Source organism: Pithys albifrons, chromosome 5 (genome assembly GCF_047495875.1).
Source record: "Pithys albifrons albifrons isolate INPA30051 chromosome 5, PitAlb_v1, whole genome shotgun sequence".
Lineage (NCBI taxonomy): Eukaryota > Metazoa > Chordata > Aves > Passeriformes > Thamnophilidae > Pithys > Pithys albifrons.
The window spans coordinates 8,029,562-8,049,494 of record NC_092462.1 but is presented as its reverse complement, the minus strand read 5'-3'; the positions used below and the strand labels follow the sequence as shown (position 1 = coordinate 8,049,494).

Sequence of the window (19,933 nt, the reverse complement as noted above, 5' to 3'; positions counted from 1 at the left end):
AGATTTTTTTTCTAAGTATTGCTTTATTTTGGATATTGAATCCTCTGTTTCAGATATGCTATGTGTTTAAAAAATAGTCAGTATTCATGAGGACTGAGGCTCATGCCAAACTAAATGTGATAATTTATGGCATAATGCTATCTGCATGAATTGTCAGAATTACGATATACAAGCCACAGGCACAAAATTATCAAGAAAATTTATGAACTAGCAAAGACATCTTCACATGCAAAATGACCCTATTAAAGTAATCAGAGGTGATTTATGGCCATAAACTTAATTTCTGAAAAATTCTGTGTCAAAACAACTGGAAATTTTGTATCAACTCATGCAGACGGGTATAAGTGTATCTGGGGTGCAGGTATTCTGAACTTAGAATGCACAGTATATTTTATCTAATTATATCTATTATAAAGTTATATAGTAGTTATATAGATTATACATTTATATATATATATATATGTATGTATGTATATGTATATATGGATGAATTTGGCGAATCAAGGAGGATCTTAGCAAGTAAAAGAACTCCAAAAAGTAGACTGAATGTTATCCTCTTTTCTCCCAAACGTTTGTGGAAGATGGTCGAGAAGAATGAGCATCATTCCTATGAGGTTTGCTTACTAATCAGTGCTTTTCTAGAAGGCTGGACTTCCAAGATGTGTTTCTGTCAGTGTGTCTGTCTGGATTTAGGTTTACTGTCACTGAGTTTAGGTTTAAGCTTTCAGTGCTGTAACCACAAAAAGAAGCACTGAAATGGAGTCTCACAATACACATCAAAAGATGCTGTTCAATGGAAATTGTTTCAACCTTCTTGCCTTTAAATCAGCCAGATTTTCCTTTATTTGTCTCTAAGTGATATTTAGCCACTAGTAATGAAGTGTAACATTTTCAGCTTGGCAAATGGCACCAACGTGCTTGAGAAAACATTTTGGCATACCAGTTTAAGAAAAGGTCTCATCATTCCTGGAGGCTTCACTTTCACTGAAGTGATTCTTAAATTGTCCTTAAAACAGTGTTCATGTAGGAATTTAATGTTTTTCATATCTGAGGAGTGAAAAAACAGACAAAATTGAGTGACCTTTGAAGACAGGCACTTCTGATTGGTGTTGATACTCACAATAGTGTATATAAAGAGAAAGGTGTGAGCCAATTCTGAAACTGATATAAATTTCATATTTCTGAAGGGTCCCACTGCTGCTATACACTGGTGGAGACCATACAAACAAAATTATGTGAGAAAATTAGTACTGGGATTGAACTTTGCCCTGGCAAAATATGCTGACTCAAATACTGAGGTAGTTAAGAAATTAAAAATTACTTCTGTTGAGAATGTTAAAGAAGACCTGAAACTTCAGGAAAGAGGTGAATGTCTAATCATTCGATTGATTTTTTGTTGTTAATTTAGCACTTAATTCTTGAAGTGAAAAAAAGATCTTTTTTTATATAAAAATTAACGCTGTCTTACAGAAAGGAGGATTTCTTCTGTTGATTTAATTTAAATAATGTTTTTTCTATCTTAACCATTTTTTGAAATAACCAACCAACCAACCAACACTTGCCTTGAAACATGGTGGTGTTTGTGGCTCAGATTGCATTTTGCTTGTTTAATGGCCTCACAATAACTGCCCTCAGTAAACTGGATTTTTTTGTCAAGATAAATGTGCCACAAGACTATCCTGTGTAAGAAAACACTCTTAAATGCAGTTCTGTTGCACAATTACTAGTCAAGTTATAAAAAATTTATAGGACATGAGAAACAAAAAATATTCAATACATGATGAATCTATTACCTGATTCTAATAAAATCAGATGATCACATTATCATATTTTCATTTTAATGCAAATAAATGGACAAGTGTGTGTGTGGCTCGGCTTCACGAATGAAGATTTGGGAAGGGCTGTCCCCACGTGGGTGTGCCCTTCCAAGTAACTTGTTGATGTTGACCTTACTCTTCAGAAGTCTCATGTTCTGTAAGAATGGCTGCCAAAACACCATAAATGGGTGGATTTCCATCTCATCCACTACAATCTTCAATTTAATCTTTCATATATCCCAAAAGAGTAAGACAACTGCAGTGAGTTGCAGGTTTGACTGCATGATCCGTTAGATGAATCTATAGCAGCTTCTCAGAATTTAGGATTATCTGGCCTCTGGTGTGCTCAGGATTCTGAATACAAGTTGGTGACAAAACATTTAAAACCCTATGCCTGCAGGATATTTTGTTTGTTCTTAATTTCAAAACAGTAGGAAAGTTGCTGGGTTTATATATATTTATAAGGTTTATGCAGCCTCACTTAAAATAAATATATAATATATATTATATAATACGTTCAGCATTTGGAAGTCATGCAATTTAACATACCAAATGCATTTTCCAAAACTTCAAACTCTATTTTTTGGTAAGATTGTGGCTTGGGATATCTACTACAAAATGACAAGTTTTATTATTGCCTTACACACACACACTTGTACTTACACACAGAGACACACTTTATGTATGAGTTTGCAAAGAACTGGAGGGGACTGCAGTGTAGCATCAGTAAAAGTATATTTACATAATAATAGGTATTCTAAGATCAAGAGAGTTCTTTATATGACTCTGAATCATTTTCATGAAACAGTTGCTAGCTCTCACGTTTGAACTCAAAATAGGCAAATTTTAATTGTCCCTTACTGGAGGTTTGCTCTGATATATTGAGGACAAAGCCATAAAAACTCCTTAAACTGCTCTGCAAAGGAAGAAAAAATATTTTTCCAGCTATTTTTCACCAAGGCACGGAGGGCAGAGCACTTGGGGTCTTCACTCAGGTCCTGCCTTTCTGATACAGTTGCTGGGATGGGACTGTCTCTGCATAATCTCTGCCAGGTGTGGCCAGTGCAAGTGGCTTTTCCTTGAGCCTTCCCAGGCAGGCTGGGAGCCAGGCTGTGACACAGCTATACACCCTGTTTGATGGGAAAGGAGGTCACAATTAGTCCCTTGCCCCAACTGAGGTTTCTAAAACTCCAACAACTGTCTTCTGCCAGTTAAAAGGTGTGATTTAGGGTTTTTCTGTGTACTCTATTCATTTTTTAGAGTAGCTAATGAAGTATCCTTCTTCCCCCTTTCTACTTTCTTTCTTTTTTTTTTTTTTTTGTAATATCTGCCAATATACAAGTTGCCACTCATTTCATTCTCACAGGCTAGGAACAAAAAAGCAGTACAACTGTATGTTATAGAGGTTATTTACCTTATGAACTTTAGACCATACTGGATTTCTAGCTTAGCTGTGCTAAACCTCCAATCGTAAATGTATATAATTGATGGAAAGAGACAGTTACAGTATGTCTGTTTTGTGGTTTGTTATCTGAGAAACAGTGATGTGCAAGATCTTTGGAACTGTCAGTCCATTAGTGTCTATCCATTAGTGAAACTACATGTACTATACCCAGGGCTGGAGCAAATGGCTGGAAAACTGTAGGAGAAATGTTCTAATTCCGTTAGATAATAAAGTTATGGAAGACAGTCTCTTCATGTGTTTTGAGAAATGGAACATTTGTACCCATAGTGTACAAATTCATGAATTTCAGGGCTTAAATGCAAATGTATTCATAATCTGGGAGGTTTTGTTTTCCATGGTAGCGTTAATTCTAATGAACAGGTTATAAAAAACTATTCTGTAAAGTAAGGCTTTTAAAATTAGATTGGTTTCTCAAATTGGTGTAGTTCAGGCTACAGCAATTCACTTATTAGATATGTGTTTAAATTTCAATTCAGTTATTCTCATTGACTTCAGGGGGACAACTCATGTGTTTTGGTGTAAGCAAATGCATAACAACCTTGCTTGATCAGGACTATTGATGGCTAGATTGGAGAATAGGTCTTGATGCAGGCATTAGAACTTACAGAATTTAAAATTCATCCTTTGATAGATAAATAACCTGAGAAGTTAAACACTGGAACGTGCCAGTGTAAAACCTGGAGATTCCTGCCTCCTTGCTAGAAGCAATTTGTTTTGCTGTTTTGCTTTCAGCATATGTATTATTTCAGAGCTGATCAAAAGAATTGGTAGCAAAGTGTGAAATAAACTGTACTTCTACATAAATCGATTTCACATTCCTTGGTGCTTTAAATGATTTTAGTAATATTAATATTTAAAATATTTCTGTCTGAAATCTTTTTATGACTACATATAGCAGTAATGGCCACCATTTCATTCTGCTGTTTTTCATACTAGTATATTACATAGTAAACACTGTAAAAATACTATCTTTTAGCACTGAAATGGATGCAAAAGATTTCAAGTGTCTATTTGCATGTAAATGACTCAAGTTTTATTCAGTCAATAAGAACAGTCTATTAATCCTTTTTTCTACATAATATGGGTTAAAACTTACTGTATACAAGATTTTCAACTGAATGAGAACTTTTCCTTAACTTCCATATTGTTTTGCAGAAAACTAATGTTTTTTCATTGGCTTAAATTGTTTTTATACTTTCCCAGTTTATCTCTGCAGTTATTACTGTTGTGTTTTGCAAATTTTGTCAGTTTGTTTGCTTTTAGCTAGGAAAACTTTGTGTAGTTAAAAATATCTGTTCAAGGGTGAACTAAAGATATTAATAAGCAGGAAACAGAGTATTTATAGGTGCTTTGTCTAAGAAGCACTGGCCATTTAAGCATGCACATACATATAGTATAACGTTAATGTCTTAGCAGGCTATAGTGATCTGACAGCCAGGTACAGTGATGTAGACACAGCAATCTGATAAAAGCAGTCCAGACATCTGGGTCACAGTATTGCTATACAAAAACATTTCTGAACAATTCATGTTATTGCACTTACCCAAATTTTCAGTCTTCTTCACCCCTTTCTCCTTGTTCCTTTCTCCGGCTCTGCCTTTGTCTATTATGTACTTGCGGAATCTCATTTTGCCTTTACAAGTCACCTCCATCTGCTTATGTGTCAGAGTGGCCCTCATGCCACACATCACATTGAGGAATTCTCAGGATGAAGGGCTGTATTCACATCACTACTTCTGTCTCAGCGCTGTTTCATGCTTGTCACTGCTCAGCACTCAGCGCCACACTGCCTTGTTTTGTCAATAACCATTTATTTGTTGCTGGAATAGTAGCAACCATTACATCTGACCTCCCTGTTTCATCAATTATGAATAGATTATTGGATGTGAACATCTGCAAAAGCTTGCTGTTGAACTTACCTCCTGGCTGGGATTAGATAAAGTATTAAACTGTTGTTTATTGTCAGGCCAAAACTCTACTGGGAAGCCGGGGAATTCCAAGACTAGCAGACTCCCATCAGCAACCACCAAAAATTGTTTAGTATTGCCACTGTTTCCCATAAGATCGTAGCCATTTATTATTTACACTTATTACTAGTTGTTATAACATACTTGATAAAAGCTCTTGGCAGGCACAGTGTTTCCAGCTATTGTCACATCTGTCAGGATGGAAAGGATACATAAACTGTTTTTTCCCCTTATATTGCTGTTAAAGGGTAACAGATGAAGCTTCTTCACTCCAGACTGTTAAGCCATGCTTTATTTTGAAGAAATATGTCAACAGTGGCAGGTTTGGAAAACATTACATTCCCATTCTAGATAAAGATTGCAACAGCCTCTACAAGGGCAATGTCTTTTGCAGTAAAGATTTCGAATTGTACGATAATAACAAACTAAAATACCTGCATTTGACATTGGCATAGTTTTCTGCTCTGAACGACCTGGATGATTTTTTTAAATTTTTATTTATTTTAATAAAACTCTTTATGAGGTGTAGGAAATAATAAAATGATGAATTCATTCCTTCGAAGCTGTTGGTGTAGAGAATCAGAATTAGTATAATTACTAGTGACACAAAAGGCCAGAATTAAGGACAGTAATACAGGAACTAATGAAGAATAAATATGAAGGATGGGAACACAAGTTAATCATCTGTATATTTCATCTCTCTTAAGTTTCCTGTGCAATAAAATGAAGCATACAGGGTGAACTCCTGACCTTGTGGAAGCCAACAGAAGTTTGAATTTACTCTAGGGAAAGGAACTTTTTCAATTACTTACTTGTATTTACATATCATCCATTCAGAATCAAAGCAAAATGTACATACCCTGAATATTATGCAAAGAATACACGTAAAACTTGATACAGGCAAAGAGCTCTAGGTCTTATCTTCATAGACTGTTAAGGAATGAGTGAAATGTTTGTCTTCCCTTCTTTAATCCCTCAAACAGATGCAGACACTGAAGCATGTATTGCTGTGTGTTTACAGAGCATAAGGGTAAACATTACACTTGATAGCCAAGTATATCAATGGAAGGGGAAGCATGGACTGGATGGAGCAGTTACCCACAGGGAGGGTGTGAGCCAAGCAGCACCACAGTGATAGCCATGGCCTAGCAACAGCTCCTGGAAAGTCTTCAACGGGGGTGTCCCACTTTGTTGTTTGACTTGGACAGACTTCTGGATGGATTCTTCTGCTTTCCTCTCCTGACCCTAATCCCCTTGCTCCAAGATGTGTGCTTATGCTGTGCATTATCCAAATACTCAAAGTAAAGCCCCTGGAATAGCAGTTCTGGAACAGAGCAGTTTGGCCAATTCCAGGCAAATTCTTTCTATCTCTGTACAAAGAATGACAACATTTGTGCATTTCTGGTTATTTTTTTTTGTTTATTTCTCAAAACAGTACAGTCCTATGTCCTGGTTGGGGCTAAGGACAAGGAGTTAACATTCACAGGATTTGAGTTGGTGAATTTCACTTGTGGGAAAAGAGAGAGGATGAACAGTTCTGGCAAATCAGGGATTGCTCCCTCTTTCCTCAGCGTGGCACCCAGGTTCTGTATCCCTTAGCTCTGTGCTTGCACACAGAATGCTGTATTGCTTCTACCCTGGATGCTCACTGTGCCTGAATACGTTTAACATTTAACAGGCTGTGGCCTCTGATTCAGTTGATATTTGTGTGTGATTTTCCTGGCATCAGTGAGCTCTGTTCTTTGTGATCAATACGTTACATGAAACAATACAATTTTCTTATTGTTGTCCAACTTCTCCTACGCTTTTTTTCCCCAAAATAAGAATACATCTGGCTTTCTATTGTGAGACTTTTCTTACTCAGCATGGCCACAGATGTGTAACCACTCAAATTATGGTAATAAAGACTGAACTTTTTAGTCATTTTTAAATATACATTTCTTGGGGAGCTACAGGGCAGAGTTCACTGAACTGCAAAATACCTATGCACACAGTTCTATTGTCTTTTATTTTCACTGGACTGTATCAAAGTGATTACTTAGTGGCCATCAGAGCTATGTGTTTTTTTCTGAAAGGATTTAAGAGGTACCAAGTGGTATGAGGCCAGTAGTCTCACTCAATTGTATTGTCTGTCTACCAGCATCTATTGTTGGCTTCAGATAAACACTGTCAGATGCTGCAAGCCAGGCTGGGCCTTGGCCTGCGACTGCAGAGCCTGTCAGAAGTCATTAGCTCGAGATCTCTCTGACTAATGTTCCAGCTGATTGTCTGGTCTCTGTTCAAGGCCTGTAAATGAGGCAGAAGCATCTTTACTGCTCACCAGCTGTGAAATGGCTCCACAGAGCTAGATTTTCAGAAATCAAAATAAATGTATTTCCAATAAAGTTTGACAACGATATCAAGTGTAAAGCTGAGAGCAAAACTATGTTTTTGTGTTTTTTAAGGTTACGATATTATAAATCGATATTATCTCATTGTGCTTTTGGCACAGTAATATATTTTATCAAAACAGTGAAATACTGGTAGTAGCATTAATCTTGTGTTGAGTTGGATAGACATTCTTTATTCAACATAAATTCTTACTTTTCTTTTCTCACTCTTTTGTCCATTATCCCCAGATATAAGAATGTTTAGCACAACCTCTGTCCTTTTGTCTGAGTCCTCAGTATATACTAATGGGGTATGTGCATGTTTTTATGTACATATAAAAGAACTACAGGTGTGGCAACAATAAAAAATGAAGGGTGGGATTTTGGGGGGAGGGGGTGTTATGAGAGGATCTGGTGTATGTGTTTTATATTAATGGAGTAACCCCAGGAGTGTCACACTGGCACAGTGCTGAGATAACTGAGAAGGAAATCTGGGTCTGAGATCTGACTAATATTTTTCTTGGCAGAGGAGATAAACATGAAATTCACCTTTAGCTAGGCAATTAATGCAAGACCTATACCACAAATAGACTCTAGTTTGAGGATTTAAGCAGAGTTTATTAATTTTTTTACACTGTAACTAACTCTATACATGATAGACTTACAAAGACCGTGGAAGGGAGTTGATTTTTTATGAATGGATGCTCCCACCATAGCCATCGTCCTCCCAGGTGCACCTCCATCCAGCTTTTAGTGCCAAGCAAGAAAATGAGGGAAATTGTACAATGCATGCTATGGTTTTTTTATTTCTATTTTTGAGCCATAAAAGCAACTTTTTCCTTTTCTTCTTTTTTTTTTCTGCATATACCAAAATAACAGTGGATGGCACATGGGACAATTATCTGTTACATAGAAGACAAAGTTCTTCACCCTGCCATCTTCCTACATCCTGCATGGATAAGAAAAAGTGATTGAAACTCACTGTTAATTTCTGTATTAGACTTTGATTTTCATGCTGTTTTGTTTTTGTAAACTAGTATTTCCACTGCAGACCCACAGAAGTCAAAATTTGAGATAATCAGTGTGGTTGGTCACATAGAGCCAAAAACTAATCCATGATCATAGTCAGCACAGTTTTTATATAGAGGTAGGAAGAACTGTACATTATTCTAATCTGTTTAACTTCTTATACAACCATTTTTCCCACTAGTTGCTAGGAGTATCAAACTCTCTTTGATACATAAATTTTATAATAATGTTATAATGGGGCCTAGATGATCAGGACAAATATATTGCAACAGCATCCTTCCTCAAAACTCTGTACATAGCTGCCTCTAAAAAAATAAATAAAAACCGACCAAAGCAAAAATATAAAGAATAAAAAGACATTTTGACCCTTCAGTAACTCTAAATCTCTGAAAACTTTGTCTAACTTTTGAGAAGGAAATTCAGCTATATTTGTGCAATACCCAAACTCACTGGTTTTAGTGTACATTACTGGTATAGGTGTTAACATGTTCCACCTCTTCCTTTGCAAAGATTGGCCAAAATATATGAGTGTGTGTGTATATATGTATATGTATATATATATGTATTTGTGTATATATATGTATATGTGTGTGTATATATATGTATACATTTTATATAAGTATAAAATACCCATTTCTGGTTATCCTTCTGTGTAAAGGTAGGAATGCTTTCATTGGGAGACTACAAATTCCATTAGATCCAGATGGTATGAACCCCATTAGTGGGCTGGTTGTTCATATACAGGGAAGTTTTCCTGTCCTGCCAGCATGCAAGCTTTATAGTTTTTCATTTCAATTATGCCTTAATTGCAAGAGACTTTGGGTGAAATCCATTAATGCCTATGTGTTAATCCAGCATTTTGTCCTGCCCTGCCTCTTTTTCTGTCCCAAATTTTGAAGGTCAGGTATGCACCATAGGTGAGGACACTCCACTTCTACACATGAATAGATACTGGGCAGTTACAGTGCACAGGGGCACTACAGAGCTCCTTTCCATCAAGCACTGGTCCTTTTTTGTGTCCCTACATATTATCTGAAACTGGAGGAGTCATTTGAAATAAAGAGTACCTTTTGTGTTGTAATTACTCAAGATTTCTTCCTTTTCATGTAGATGCTTTAATTATTGTTATTTCATCATTATTTGGAATGAAATATCTGATTTGTGTAGAATAGTAGTAACCTGGGACCAAAATGAGCACTTTACATCAATATGAATGAGTGGCTTTATTTATTTACTTCTCTCTTGCAGCTGTTGCAGAGATGCAGAGAACCAGTTTTTTACTTCAGCTACTCTGTGTATGGTTTTTCCTTGGCTTTATCTGTACATTTTAGGCTTCATGATATCTTTGATAGGAAAAAAAATTGTACAGTAGCCAAAGCCTTAGGTGCCTAAGTAACCTTTCTGTAGTAGATACTAATGACTAGAGGCCCTGTGTCCTAGCTTAATAATGTAGAAGCCAGTTTAGGTGTGATTTCAGTCCAGTGCATAACATTTTTGACTCCTCCTGACATTCTTATGGCAGGTTCTCTAGTATGGGCATGATTATTACAACAAATGTTGTAGGTCCTCTGAGTTAAATGCAATACCAGGAACTGCTTTTTAGACAGTTGTGTGCATTTCTGTTCCCATCGTGGATTATTAGAAGGATGCACTGTAGGCCCTGACGAGGTTAAGTGTGTGTTCAGTTTAGGGTGAGTTCTGAACTGATGTGACAACTTCCTAACTGAGGTGCCTTTGTACCCTTTTTTGTCATACCTAATGCGTTGATAGCTCAGTTGGCAGTGACCTTCAAGCATAGGATGCAATGCTGATGTACATGAGAATGCAAGTGATAAGAAACTACTTGAGGGATGATAACTAGGGCAGTGCACATTAATAAGTGCTACTTTTTGTGCACACAGAGCTTATATAGCTAAAAAATAAGAGCCATGTCCAGGTATACTCCTACACATAGTAAAACTCTTTAAAGAACTAGGAAACATAAGTGGGAAACCCTGATGGAAATAGTGACATCCATAGCATTAGCACACAAAAGTTGTCTTCTTTTGAACCATGCACTGTGCCAATAACAAAGGATGCAATCTTAATAGAAAATGCCCTGGTTTTTACCTCGGTATAAACAGGCATCTTGGGGCATGCAGGATACTGTCATATGTCCCTGGGCATCTCCCATCCCCCGTCAGAGCTGGTAAATGACATTCACCACTCCTTTCCTGGAAATGTGCAAAAAGGATTTCCATAGAGAGTCTTTGGAGATTTCCTGTTTTCTCATGTGTGTAATAGATTGGGTCAAGCAACAAAGGGGAAGGAGGAAAAAATAAGATTTAATTTTATATGCACTCTCCTGTCATCACCATTGAAAAAAAATGGATGAGAAGAGAAATTCTGCAATACAGGTGATGTCAGTGGCAAATTGAATTAAGATCATATGTTTTTATGCAGCAGCTGCAAGCCTTCAGTTGTGGGAATATTCGTAATAATAGAGTACATTCCAAACAAATGTTAATCAGCTTGTGTGTGAATAATTAGTCAAAAAATAACTACATTATCTCCAGTATATCTACATTACTTTGAGCCAAATGTTTAAATGTAGATTAAATGTATAACCCATAACTTACTAAATTTTGGGGCCTCTGAATTGTACTAAAGTTGTGACAGATTAAAAAAAGAAAAAAAATACCAAGTTGTATTTCAGCATATCATTCTAAACCACTGTGAATTCAAAGGATACAGTCTTAAGGTATCAGAAACTCATAAAAGCACAAGCTCTTCAAATCTTTTAAATTATGGATGAGGAAATTTATATTGCAAATCAGGTAGCACCTCTTTGGTTTGTGCAAATTGATGAAATACAGAGATTTAAATGCAAGTTGCATCTTTTTGATTTGTAATTATTGAATGGTTTTGAACAACTGTAAGTAATGATCAAAACCCTAATCCCGTTATGGCTAATTAGAGAACAGTTGTAGAAGTGGAAAAGCTTCAATTTTGTGTTCAGTGTGGACAGAAAGACTAGAGGATGGAAAAAAGAAAGAGTGGAAATTCTTACCGTGGTATTTACTGGGGTTTATTTTCCTGTTTCACAGATTTTGAACATTTCCCTAGAAATCTTCACAGCCCTTCGTGATTCTGCTGGCCTGGGCAGAGCATATGCAGCTGCAGCCAAGATCCTGGCAAGGTAGGTTACCACATCCTTGTCTGACTGGCAGTGCAGATTCATTCAGCTGTGAAAGACTGAAATTGTTAGAGGTCTGTCGCTTCCCATTACTGAGTGCTTAAATTTTAAGCAGTGCCCTTCTTGCAGTAAGTGACCCTTTCATCGAAAGTTATTTTAAACCAGTACACATTTTTTAAAAGTGTATGGTCTTAGCTTTTCTCTACCTGCAAACTATGATGTGTCCTTTTTCTTCCACATTTTGGAGGCTTTTTAAGTTGTTGGGTTTTTTTTCCTCACAAGTTTAGAAGGAACCTTATTGGAAAATAGAATTGCAGGCCTATTTTCCATGTTACAAAGACAGAAAAACTTGAAGAATGTAGCAAGCTTCAGTAGGTGTCTCACTGTAATATTTTCTGAACTGTAAGTTTCCATTTATTGCACTCACTTTTCTGTGGAGGCATTTCTGGTTTGTGCATGTGTAACTAGATACAAATTTGTTGCAAATACAATGCTTGTGTTTAATATTTTTGATTTAGCATCTTCCATTAACATCTTCTTCCAGGTGGATTCATTTGAAAGTACTTCAACGTCTAGCACAAATAATTTTGACATGAAATAGTCTAATGCAATTATCATATGAAGTAGGGGAAAAAAGAGCTTAAAATGAAGGTTGCAGCTTTTTCATGATTCATCCTGTGTTTAGGGACTTTAGTGCATATGATGCATGATAGAGGTTGGCAAATTGTTTATGGAGAAGGTTTATTTCAGTGTGCAGAGCAAAATTTTCCTCTTTGAGTTAAATCTCTTTTCTCTTGGCCTTTCAGAGCATACAAGGACCAGCCACAACCACAGTTGTCTTTGGCTCCCTGATACATAATTCATGGCTACACGTATTCTGAGCATCCTAAATAAGGACATGGGATAAGATACTCAAAAAGACACAGAAGAGAATAAGAATGCCAGGTCCCATTTTCAAAATTGTCTTAAGCCTAAGCAAGAAAGATTTAGTTACTAGAACACCAGCTGTTACAATGAGTGGCTTTGCAATGGGTACAAAGTTGTCTGAGCTCTCAGCAGCATTCATGGGCTCCTTGTATTCCCAGAAAGCAGCAGTCTGGGTGGAGGGTGGATTAAGACAGTGAAGAGAACATCCCTAGTAAACCAGGTATATTAATTTCCTCTCCGTGTGACTTAGGCATTCTGGAATGAGGGCCCACACATTTATTCACTCAAAATTTACAGGTTTGGTGACCCTTCTGAAATTAGGTTGCTAAATCCTTCATCTGGTAGTCCATGCCCATTCAAATTCTTATTTTAGACACAAAGCTACAGAAAGAATGACTAGTGATTTTCTTCTGCATCAAATCTGTACTCCACACTTTCTGGGAACGTTCTGTAGCTATCCAGGAATGGACAGTCTCACTGCTTTCCAGTTTGCAATTCGAAAAAGAGGGAAAACAGTAGATAAGGATCAATGAGAGGGAATACTAGGAGCAGTAAGACTCCCTAGTTTAGTGTTTAAGGCATTCTCCTACAAGAGGAACATTCTGATGATTCAAGTGAAGGAGGAACTCAATTTCATAGGATCAGGGATTTAATTGCTAATCTATTGCACAGGTGAAGACCCAACCATAAACACTTCCTCTGGAAAATGGCTGTCACATTTTTATAAAACATGTCTGGTAGTTTTGCCATGAGAACATTTACCAAATTAAACACCTTACATATGTACTTGCTTTGAAGAGCTCTAGGCATTTGATAGTCATTAACTGCTCAGCCCTGTAAAATGTCATGATTCTCAGCAACTTTCAGTCATTTGAGAAACTTGTCTGTAGAACAGTCTGGGCAGGTATGAATCATGGAATGTTAGAATCATAAAATAGTTTGGGTTGGAAGAAATCTTTAAATGTCACCTAGTCAAAAGTCCCATCCTGCCTGGCCTGGAATTATTTCCAGGAATGGGGCACCTACCACCTTTCTGGACAACCTGTTTCCATGTTTTACCACTCTTGTTGTAAAACATTTCTCCCTTTTATCTAATCTAAATCAACCCTCCTTCAGTTTAAAACCATTTTCCCTTGTCCTGTTGCAACAGGCCCTCCTAAACAATTTGTCCCCATCTTTATTATAAGCTCATTTTAGGTACTGTAAGGTTTCTACAGAGACTTCTCCAGATCAAACAACCCCAGCTCTCTCATCCTGTTTTCATAGGAGATGTTCTCTAATCCTTTGACCATTTTTGTGGCTTCCTCTGCACCCCCTACAACAGGTCCATATCCATCCTGTGCTGAGGATTCCAGAGCTGGACATAGTACATATTGGATAAATGCATGAATTTATTCTGTCGCTGCTGGTGACTAAATCTCCCTTTTCAGCTTGTTCACTTTCTCAGTCCTTGTACTTTTACCTGATACCATTTTCAATTTGATGGATAATGTCTTTACAAAGAAAAGATGGACATTTCCTAAAAATCACGTGTTATAGCCATAAGGTCTATGAGAATTTGCACTGATTTCCATGTGACGAGTTGGACAAAGTGATTGAGTCCTCCTGAGTCACACAGAATCCAACTATGGCTTTGGAATATTTTGTGAAATCTTTGCTGCAGATCTTTCCAGTGACCACAGGAAACTGAAAATCTTTATCATGTGCATTTAGGCATGTCATTTTCCAGGGAAAAAAATCTAACATAATAGCATCATGTTCTTGACTTATTCTGCCAGTGTCCACCGTGGTAATGACTTCTTGTGGACACATGATTTATACATCCAATTCCATCACATGAGCAATCCTATAAAAGGTGCATATTTTCATAAAAGTCTAATAGGGGTAAAAATCTCATAGGGCATTTTAGCATGAAACTGGAAAATGAGTTGCTGTAGATGTGTAATCTCTTCTGCTGAAGTCATCATAACTGTTCTGTGGGATCATGAATGACTATATCTTTAGGAAATTACATTTTATGCATTTAGGAAGGTGATGTCTAAGGAGATAGAAAGTATATGGCTGTATAAAATAACATGTAGATTTTTGAAGGAACTATAAAATATTAGCCCTTTGAGTAGGAAAGACCTGTTTATCATGTTATCAGATCCTGTGCAGGATAAAGTGCTTTGGTAATCCTTCTAGCATAGTTTAAATATCTCAAGCTGTAGTGCTTTTAGAAGTACTTCCTTTGAAAAATTGTTAAACTGTACCAACCAATTGCTAGCTGGCATAAGTGAAGTTCTAAGAGTGAGAAATATCTTTCTGATATGTATCAAATTGATTTCTGTTTTCCTGAAAGAGGTTACATGCCCTAGCAATTTTCATATTTTCTATATGTGGAGCATAGGTTTTTATGTGAAATATAAAAAATGGCCAAAAATACATCTAAACATTTCTATTAATTCATGAAATTAAGAAAACCTTTTTACATTTTCTCCTGTCACTGATTCCATTTGCTTTATTACTTTCAGCCTCTAGCCCACAAACTTGGTGGCACAATCAACAAACCCCTCAGTGGCTGTTTCATCTCTGCTCTATTTGATTTCTCCACTCTGAGTAAATGATTAAGTTTTCATGCATTGGTTCAACCAAAATCTATGTTCACTCAACCACATCCTTTATTGATTACTTCTACTGCAAACAGTAGGCCAAGTGTGATATACATAATTGGACAGTTGTCAGGGGATGTGGGTGTTAACAGTCCTGTTTTCCCAATTGGAAACTGGAATCACCTTGATACACAAATATTCTGCACTGTTTCATTCTCATTCCTTGGACCAAGGAGTCCTTTTCCTCAGAATATATGTTTTTAACTCTCAAAGGTCTGGTTGAATGGATTTAATGATTATACCATATAATATGCTCTTCAAGTTGCACCTGTGCACTGCATATAGAAAACTAGAAAAACTGGAATTAATATTTGTCTAACACTTTAACCTTGTCCTTTAACTTATATAAATCATATGCTGCATTTCTGTAGGGAAACATTTGATTTTCTCTTCTTAGGAAAGAAAAATAGGTTGAAAAATATGTGTTTCTCATTCTAAAATTTGACTTTAGGTAAATGTTTACAGTCCAATATATTTTGTATTCTTAGAGTATCAAAATACTTAAATTAGGAAAATTTAGGAGATCCAAGTCTGCTTATTGACACCTAAGCTTTACAGTAGCATGTCCTTCAACATTTCAAGAATGTTGGTTTTCAGTGGTTTAGCATCCTTTTGTAGCAGTCTCGCTCATCTCAGATCCACACAGACAGTCACTGCAGTATTGTAAATTTACAGGAAAGCTTTGCTGGGTTTCCTGTTTCATGACAGGCTCTACCCTGTTTATAATTACTCTATAGCATAAAACAGGGAGTTGCAGACTTCTGCCATTTTTGAAAGTGCATACCCCTACTACAGTTTATAATAAAAACTGTAAGGTAAATTAATGCCAGGCAGTCATGTGCTGCAGGAATAGAACTTGCAGGTGGTTTAAAATGGTGAGAAAATAAATCGCAATTCTTTATGACTTACAGAAACTTTTATTTCTGTGAATTTCTTAAGATCAGATTTTCTGTCTTGCTTGGTGCCTTGACATTTAGCATGTTATGCTCCTACATTAGTGACTCAAGTTCATGGCTAATATTGAGGTCAGCTGGAGTAACACTTCAGCCTGAAAGGGAAAAGTGTGCGGTGCCTTACTCACAGCAAGCACAGATGTCCATCTTCTATCTTCAATCATACTGCCGAGATCTTATATGGTTAATATGAGTGGCTTTATTAAAAAAAGGAAATCTGCAAATGTTATTGTCCAAGTGCATTAGCCAATTTTCAGCTTAGATTCAGCTGTGACCTCAGGTTGCTCTGATCTCCCGGGGGTGGCACCTGCAATCCACAGTTTATAGGTTTGCCTGTGTGACCCTGGCACCCTTTGATCCCCCCAGCCAAAGGGCAGTATTACACTCGGGGAAAGGCTGTCACCCCCAGAACTGAGAGACAGCTCTGTCATGGAGCTGCTGCTGCACCACCAGGGTTCTAGAGCATGAAATGGCAGTTCTGAATGGCAGCAGCACAGAAAGTCTCACTGAAAAACCAACCTGCTTACCTCCTTCTCTTATTATGTCAGGATGTGAGGTCCAGCTGTAGTGAAAATGTTACCAGCTGCTCAGTAGGAAAAACTTTAAAATAATGTCCAAAATCCCTGTTAAATCATCACGTGTATTTTCTCTCTTGATCTTAAAATATGACACAATATTCTGAAGAAAGATTTTGGTTTATTTTGCTGAAAGGATCCAGTTCTGCCCTCAAAACATTCTGTGTCTCACTGGGCTCAGCACAGGTAGTGCTAGAGGCCATTTGGAAATAAAATCCAGTCATGGATGAGTCATCACAAAGTAAAGTAACTTCCGAACAAAGGGACAGATCTTCAGCATCTGGAAAAGCCATCTGAGTAAATATTTAATTTTGTCCCTGTCCTTTTCTTCAGTCAGGGAAAATCAGCTGAAATTCTGCAGTACTTAGGAGAGTTTATGAAGGATGCTGAGAACGCTCATCTAAGCCAAAGCCTGGTGGATGCAAATGTATTACTTGGGAATGTTCATAATGAAAGAGTAAGTACTGATTGTGGTAATGATCTCAAACAGCTTGGTTTACTTCATGGTAAAAATCTAGTTTTGCATGTGAGATGACCCTGGAGGATTTGATCAAGGTACGGCTTCCAGGAGTCACCAAAGGAGAAGGCACGGTGGGACTAAATAAAATGTGCTTTAATTTTTTGGGTAATGTGAAAATTTCACAGCATATTTAACACATAGGGTTGTGTTCTGGAATAAATTAGTAAAATCTCCAAATTCAGATCATGATATATTTTCAATGTTGTGAAAAATCTGTATCCAAATAACTACTGGGGCCACATATGCCCATAAAGTCATAAGTAATGCAAATGAAATTTTATTGCACTGTACATGAATGTATACAGCATTGCATCCTAATAAGCCATTTTTAATCTTAGCTTGATTTCTTCTCTACATTCTCTCTGCCAAATTTATGAAATGGATTCTAGCAGCAAATAGTTTTTGTCAGAGGTCTGTGTTAGTTGTGGAAGGCCTTTCCCTATTATGTGCCTCCATCTAGCTTTGATTTGGCCTGGTTCAATCAGTGGATAGGCAGTGATGGAAAATGTTAAGCTGGAGGTAACTAAGACACTCCCTTTATCATAGTTTCTAAGGTCTTTTGAAGTGCTTCTTTCAGACCCATGTGCCAGTCTCTGAATAGATCTGTTGGCTACCTGTCTGGGTAGTGTTTTCCATGCTTACTGTATCCAGGGATGCAGTGCTTGCACTGTAGTAGCCCTTGGGTTTTGAAATCAGAACAGTTAAAAACTTTCCTGTAGAAGTGAAAGATTCATGTTGAGCCCTTTAACACCCATTTTAGAGCTGAAATGCTATGTGAAATTGTTTAGACATGATAAGTAATAACAGGACTTAGTTCTGCAGACTGGACAATGTGGAAATTAGGAAACAGTTTCACAACGAATAAAATAAAAATACTCTTTCAAAGTCACCCTTTCTATCTTCTGCTGACAACTTGCTAAAGTAACTTTAAAATGAATCTGAAACTTAGAAGAAAGTGGAGTGGTGTAACACTCTGCTTAATTATTCTACTCTGAATTTAAAAAATACTTAACTACATTCTGTTTAACTGTTTCTGTATTTCATGACTTCTGCCCCCACTGAGAATAGTCAATTCTATAAGAACCAGTATTTTAAGAATTAATCTCTTTTTTATTGTTCTTTAAATGCTCTCAGTTCAGAATTTGCTGCCTTGAGCTGGAGTAGTGGTGTAGAAGGGCAAAATCTAGTAACTTAATCTTATAAATTTATATAAAATATGTGATTTAAACATAAAAATTCTTAACATTTGGAATTCCCTATTTACTATGCCATTTTTTCCTGCGTGGTCAACAATGTTTACCAAAACTAAGTCTAAGTTAACATTTCCTCTTTTGTGTCACTGCCTCCTGGTGTCAGCTGTCATCACCAGTATTCTCTAAGTTAAATCATTATTAGGGTGTTTTTATTCAACTCTGTGCTTCCCCCAGTGATAGAATTTGCAGTAGTACTGCCCTTCTTGTTGAATCAAAGATATCTCTATTTATATCCAGATCTATCCTTGGGAACCTTTAGTAAACCAGAGATATAACTCTTACTGTTCTTCTCAGTGTGACATTGACCAAATGTGCTTTACTCTGTCCATACTGTTGCTGTATCCTTACAGTTCTGTCATCTCACTGTCTTTCTTTAATGCTGTAAACTCAGTTTGCTTCCTAGCCATGATTGGTTTACCCAGGTATTTCTCGTTCCCTAAAATCTCTGGGTTTGCATCACACACAAATATTAGGTCTGATTTCTCCCAGTATGTTAAGCAGGTTGCTTACTTAATATGCAAACTCTGATTAAGTTAGCATGACACTCTGTCATTTCTCATTTTACTTTTCTCAAGTTTCTTAGGCTGATTTGCTGCATTCCTCTCACTAATTGTACCACTTAACCTGTTACAGTTCTCCTGAGTATGATGGGTAGGTTTTTGCTTTTTATCTATTATCCTATGAATTATTATTCTTTATTCATTGCTGGGTCCTCATAGGCCTAATTCTGCTCTCCTACTGTATTAAACAAAGCCTGAAGACCACTCAAATTTCTCTCTTTTCTCCTTTTATAATTGTAGGCACATTTTAGCAGTTACACAGAATTTGATCCCAGGAAGTGGTATCAAGGGCTACAGGTATCAGCTGGAGTCTCTCTATGCAGGAGGGAATTTGAATCATACTAAATCAAGCTGAGAGTGAAAGGATAAGACAGCTCTGAAAATGTTTTCAGTCAGGAATTCTCTCCCATCAGGGCAGCAGAATCCCACACCACTGGGAGAAATGGAAGGTGTATCCCAGGGAGCAGGCAGGCTATAGCTAAGTGTTAATTATAGAGATGTAGAACTTGCCACAAGAAGTTTGTCTAGCTCTGACAATAGTCAGAACTAATTCCTTCAGATTAAAGTGTAAACAGTTCCATAACAAGTTGCTTGCAGGAAAACCATTTGGTTTGGGGTTTTCTTGCCTTGTCTTGTTTGTTGATTTTTGTTTTTTCAGAAGGATGTCCAACT

At 36.9% G+C, this 19,933-nt stretch overlaps 1 protein-coding gene across 1 annotated transcript in view; it reads left to right on the top strand.

Annotated features, from left to right (window-relative positions):
• Positions 1-19,933, top strand: part of TTC29 (tetratricopeptide repeat domain 29) — a 306,940-nt gene that overhangs the window by 230,731 nt on the left and 56,276 nt on the right. Inside the window, exons 12-13 of the mRNA XM_071555080.1 lie at positions 11,734-11,825; positions 17,262-17,385. Of these exons, the coding sequence (XP_071411181.1) occupies positions 11,734-11,825; positions 17,262-17,385 (216 nt within the window). The remainder of the gene's footprint in view (positions 1-11,733; positions 11,826-17,261; positions 17,386-19,933) is intronic.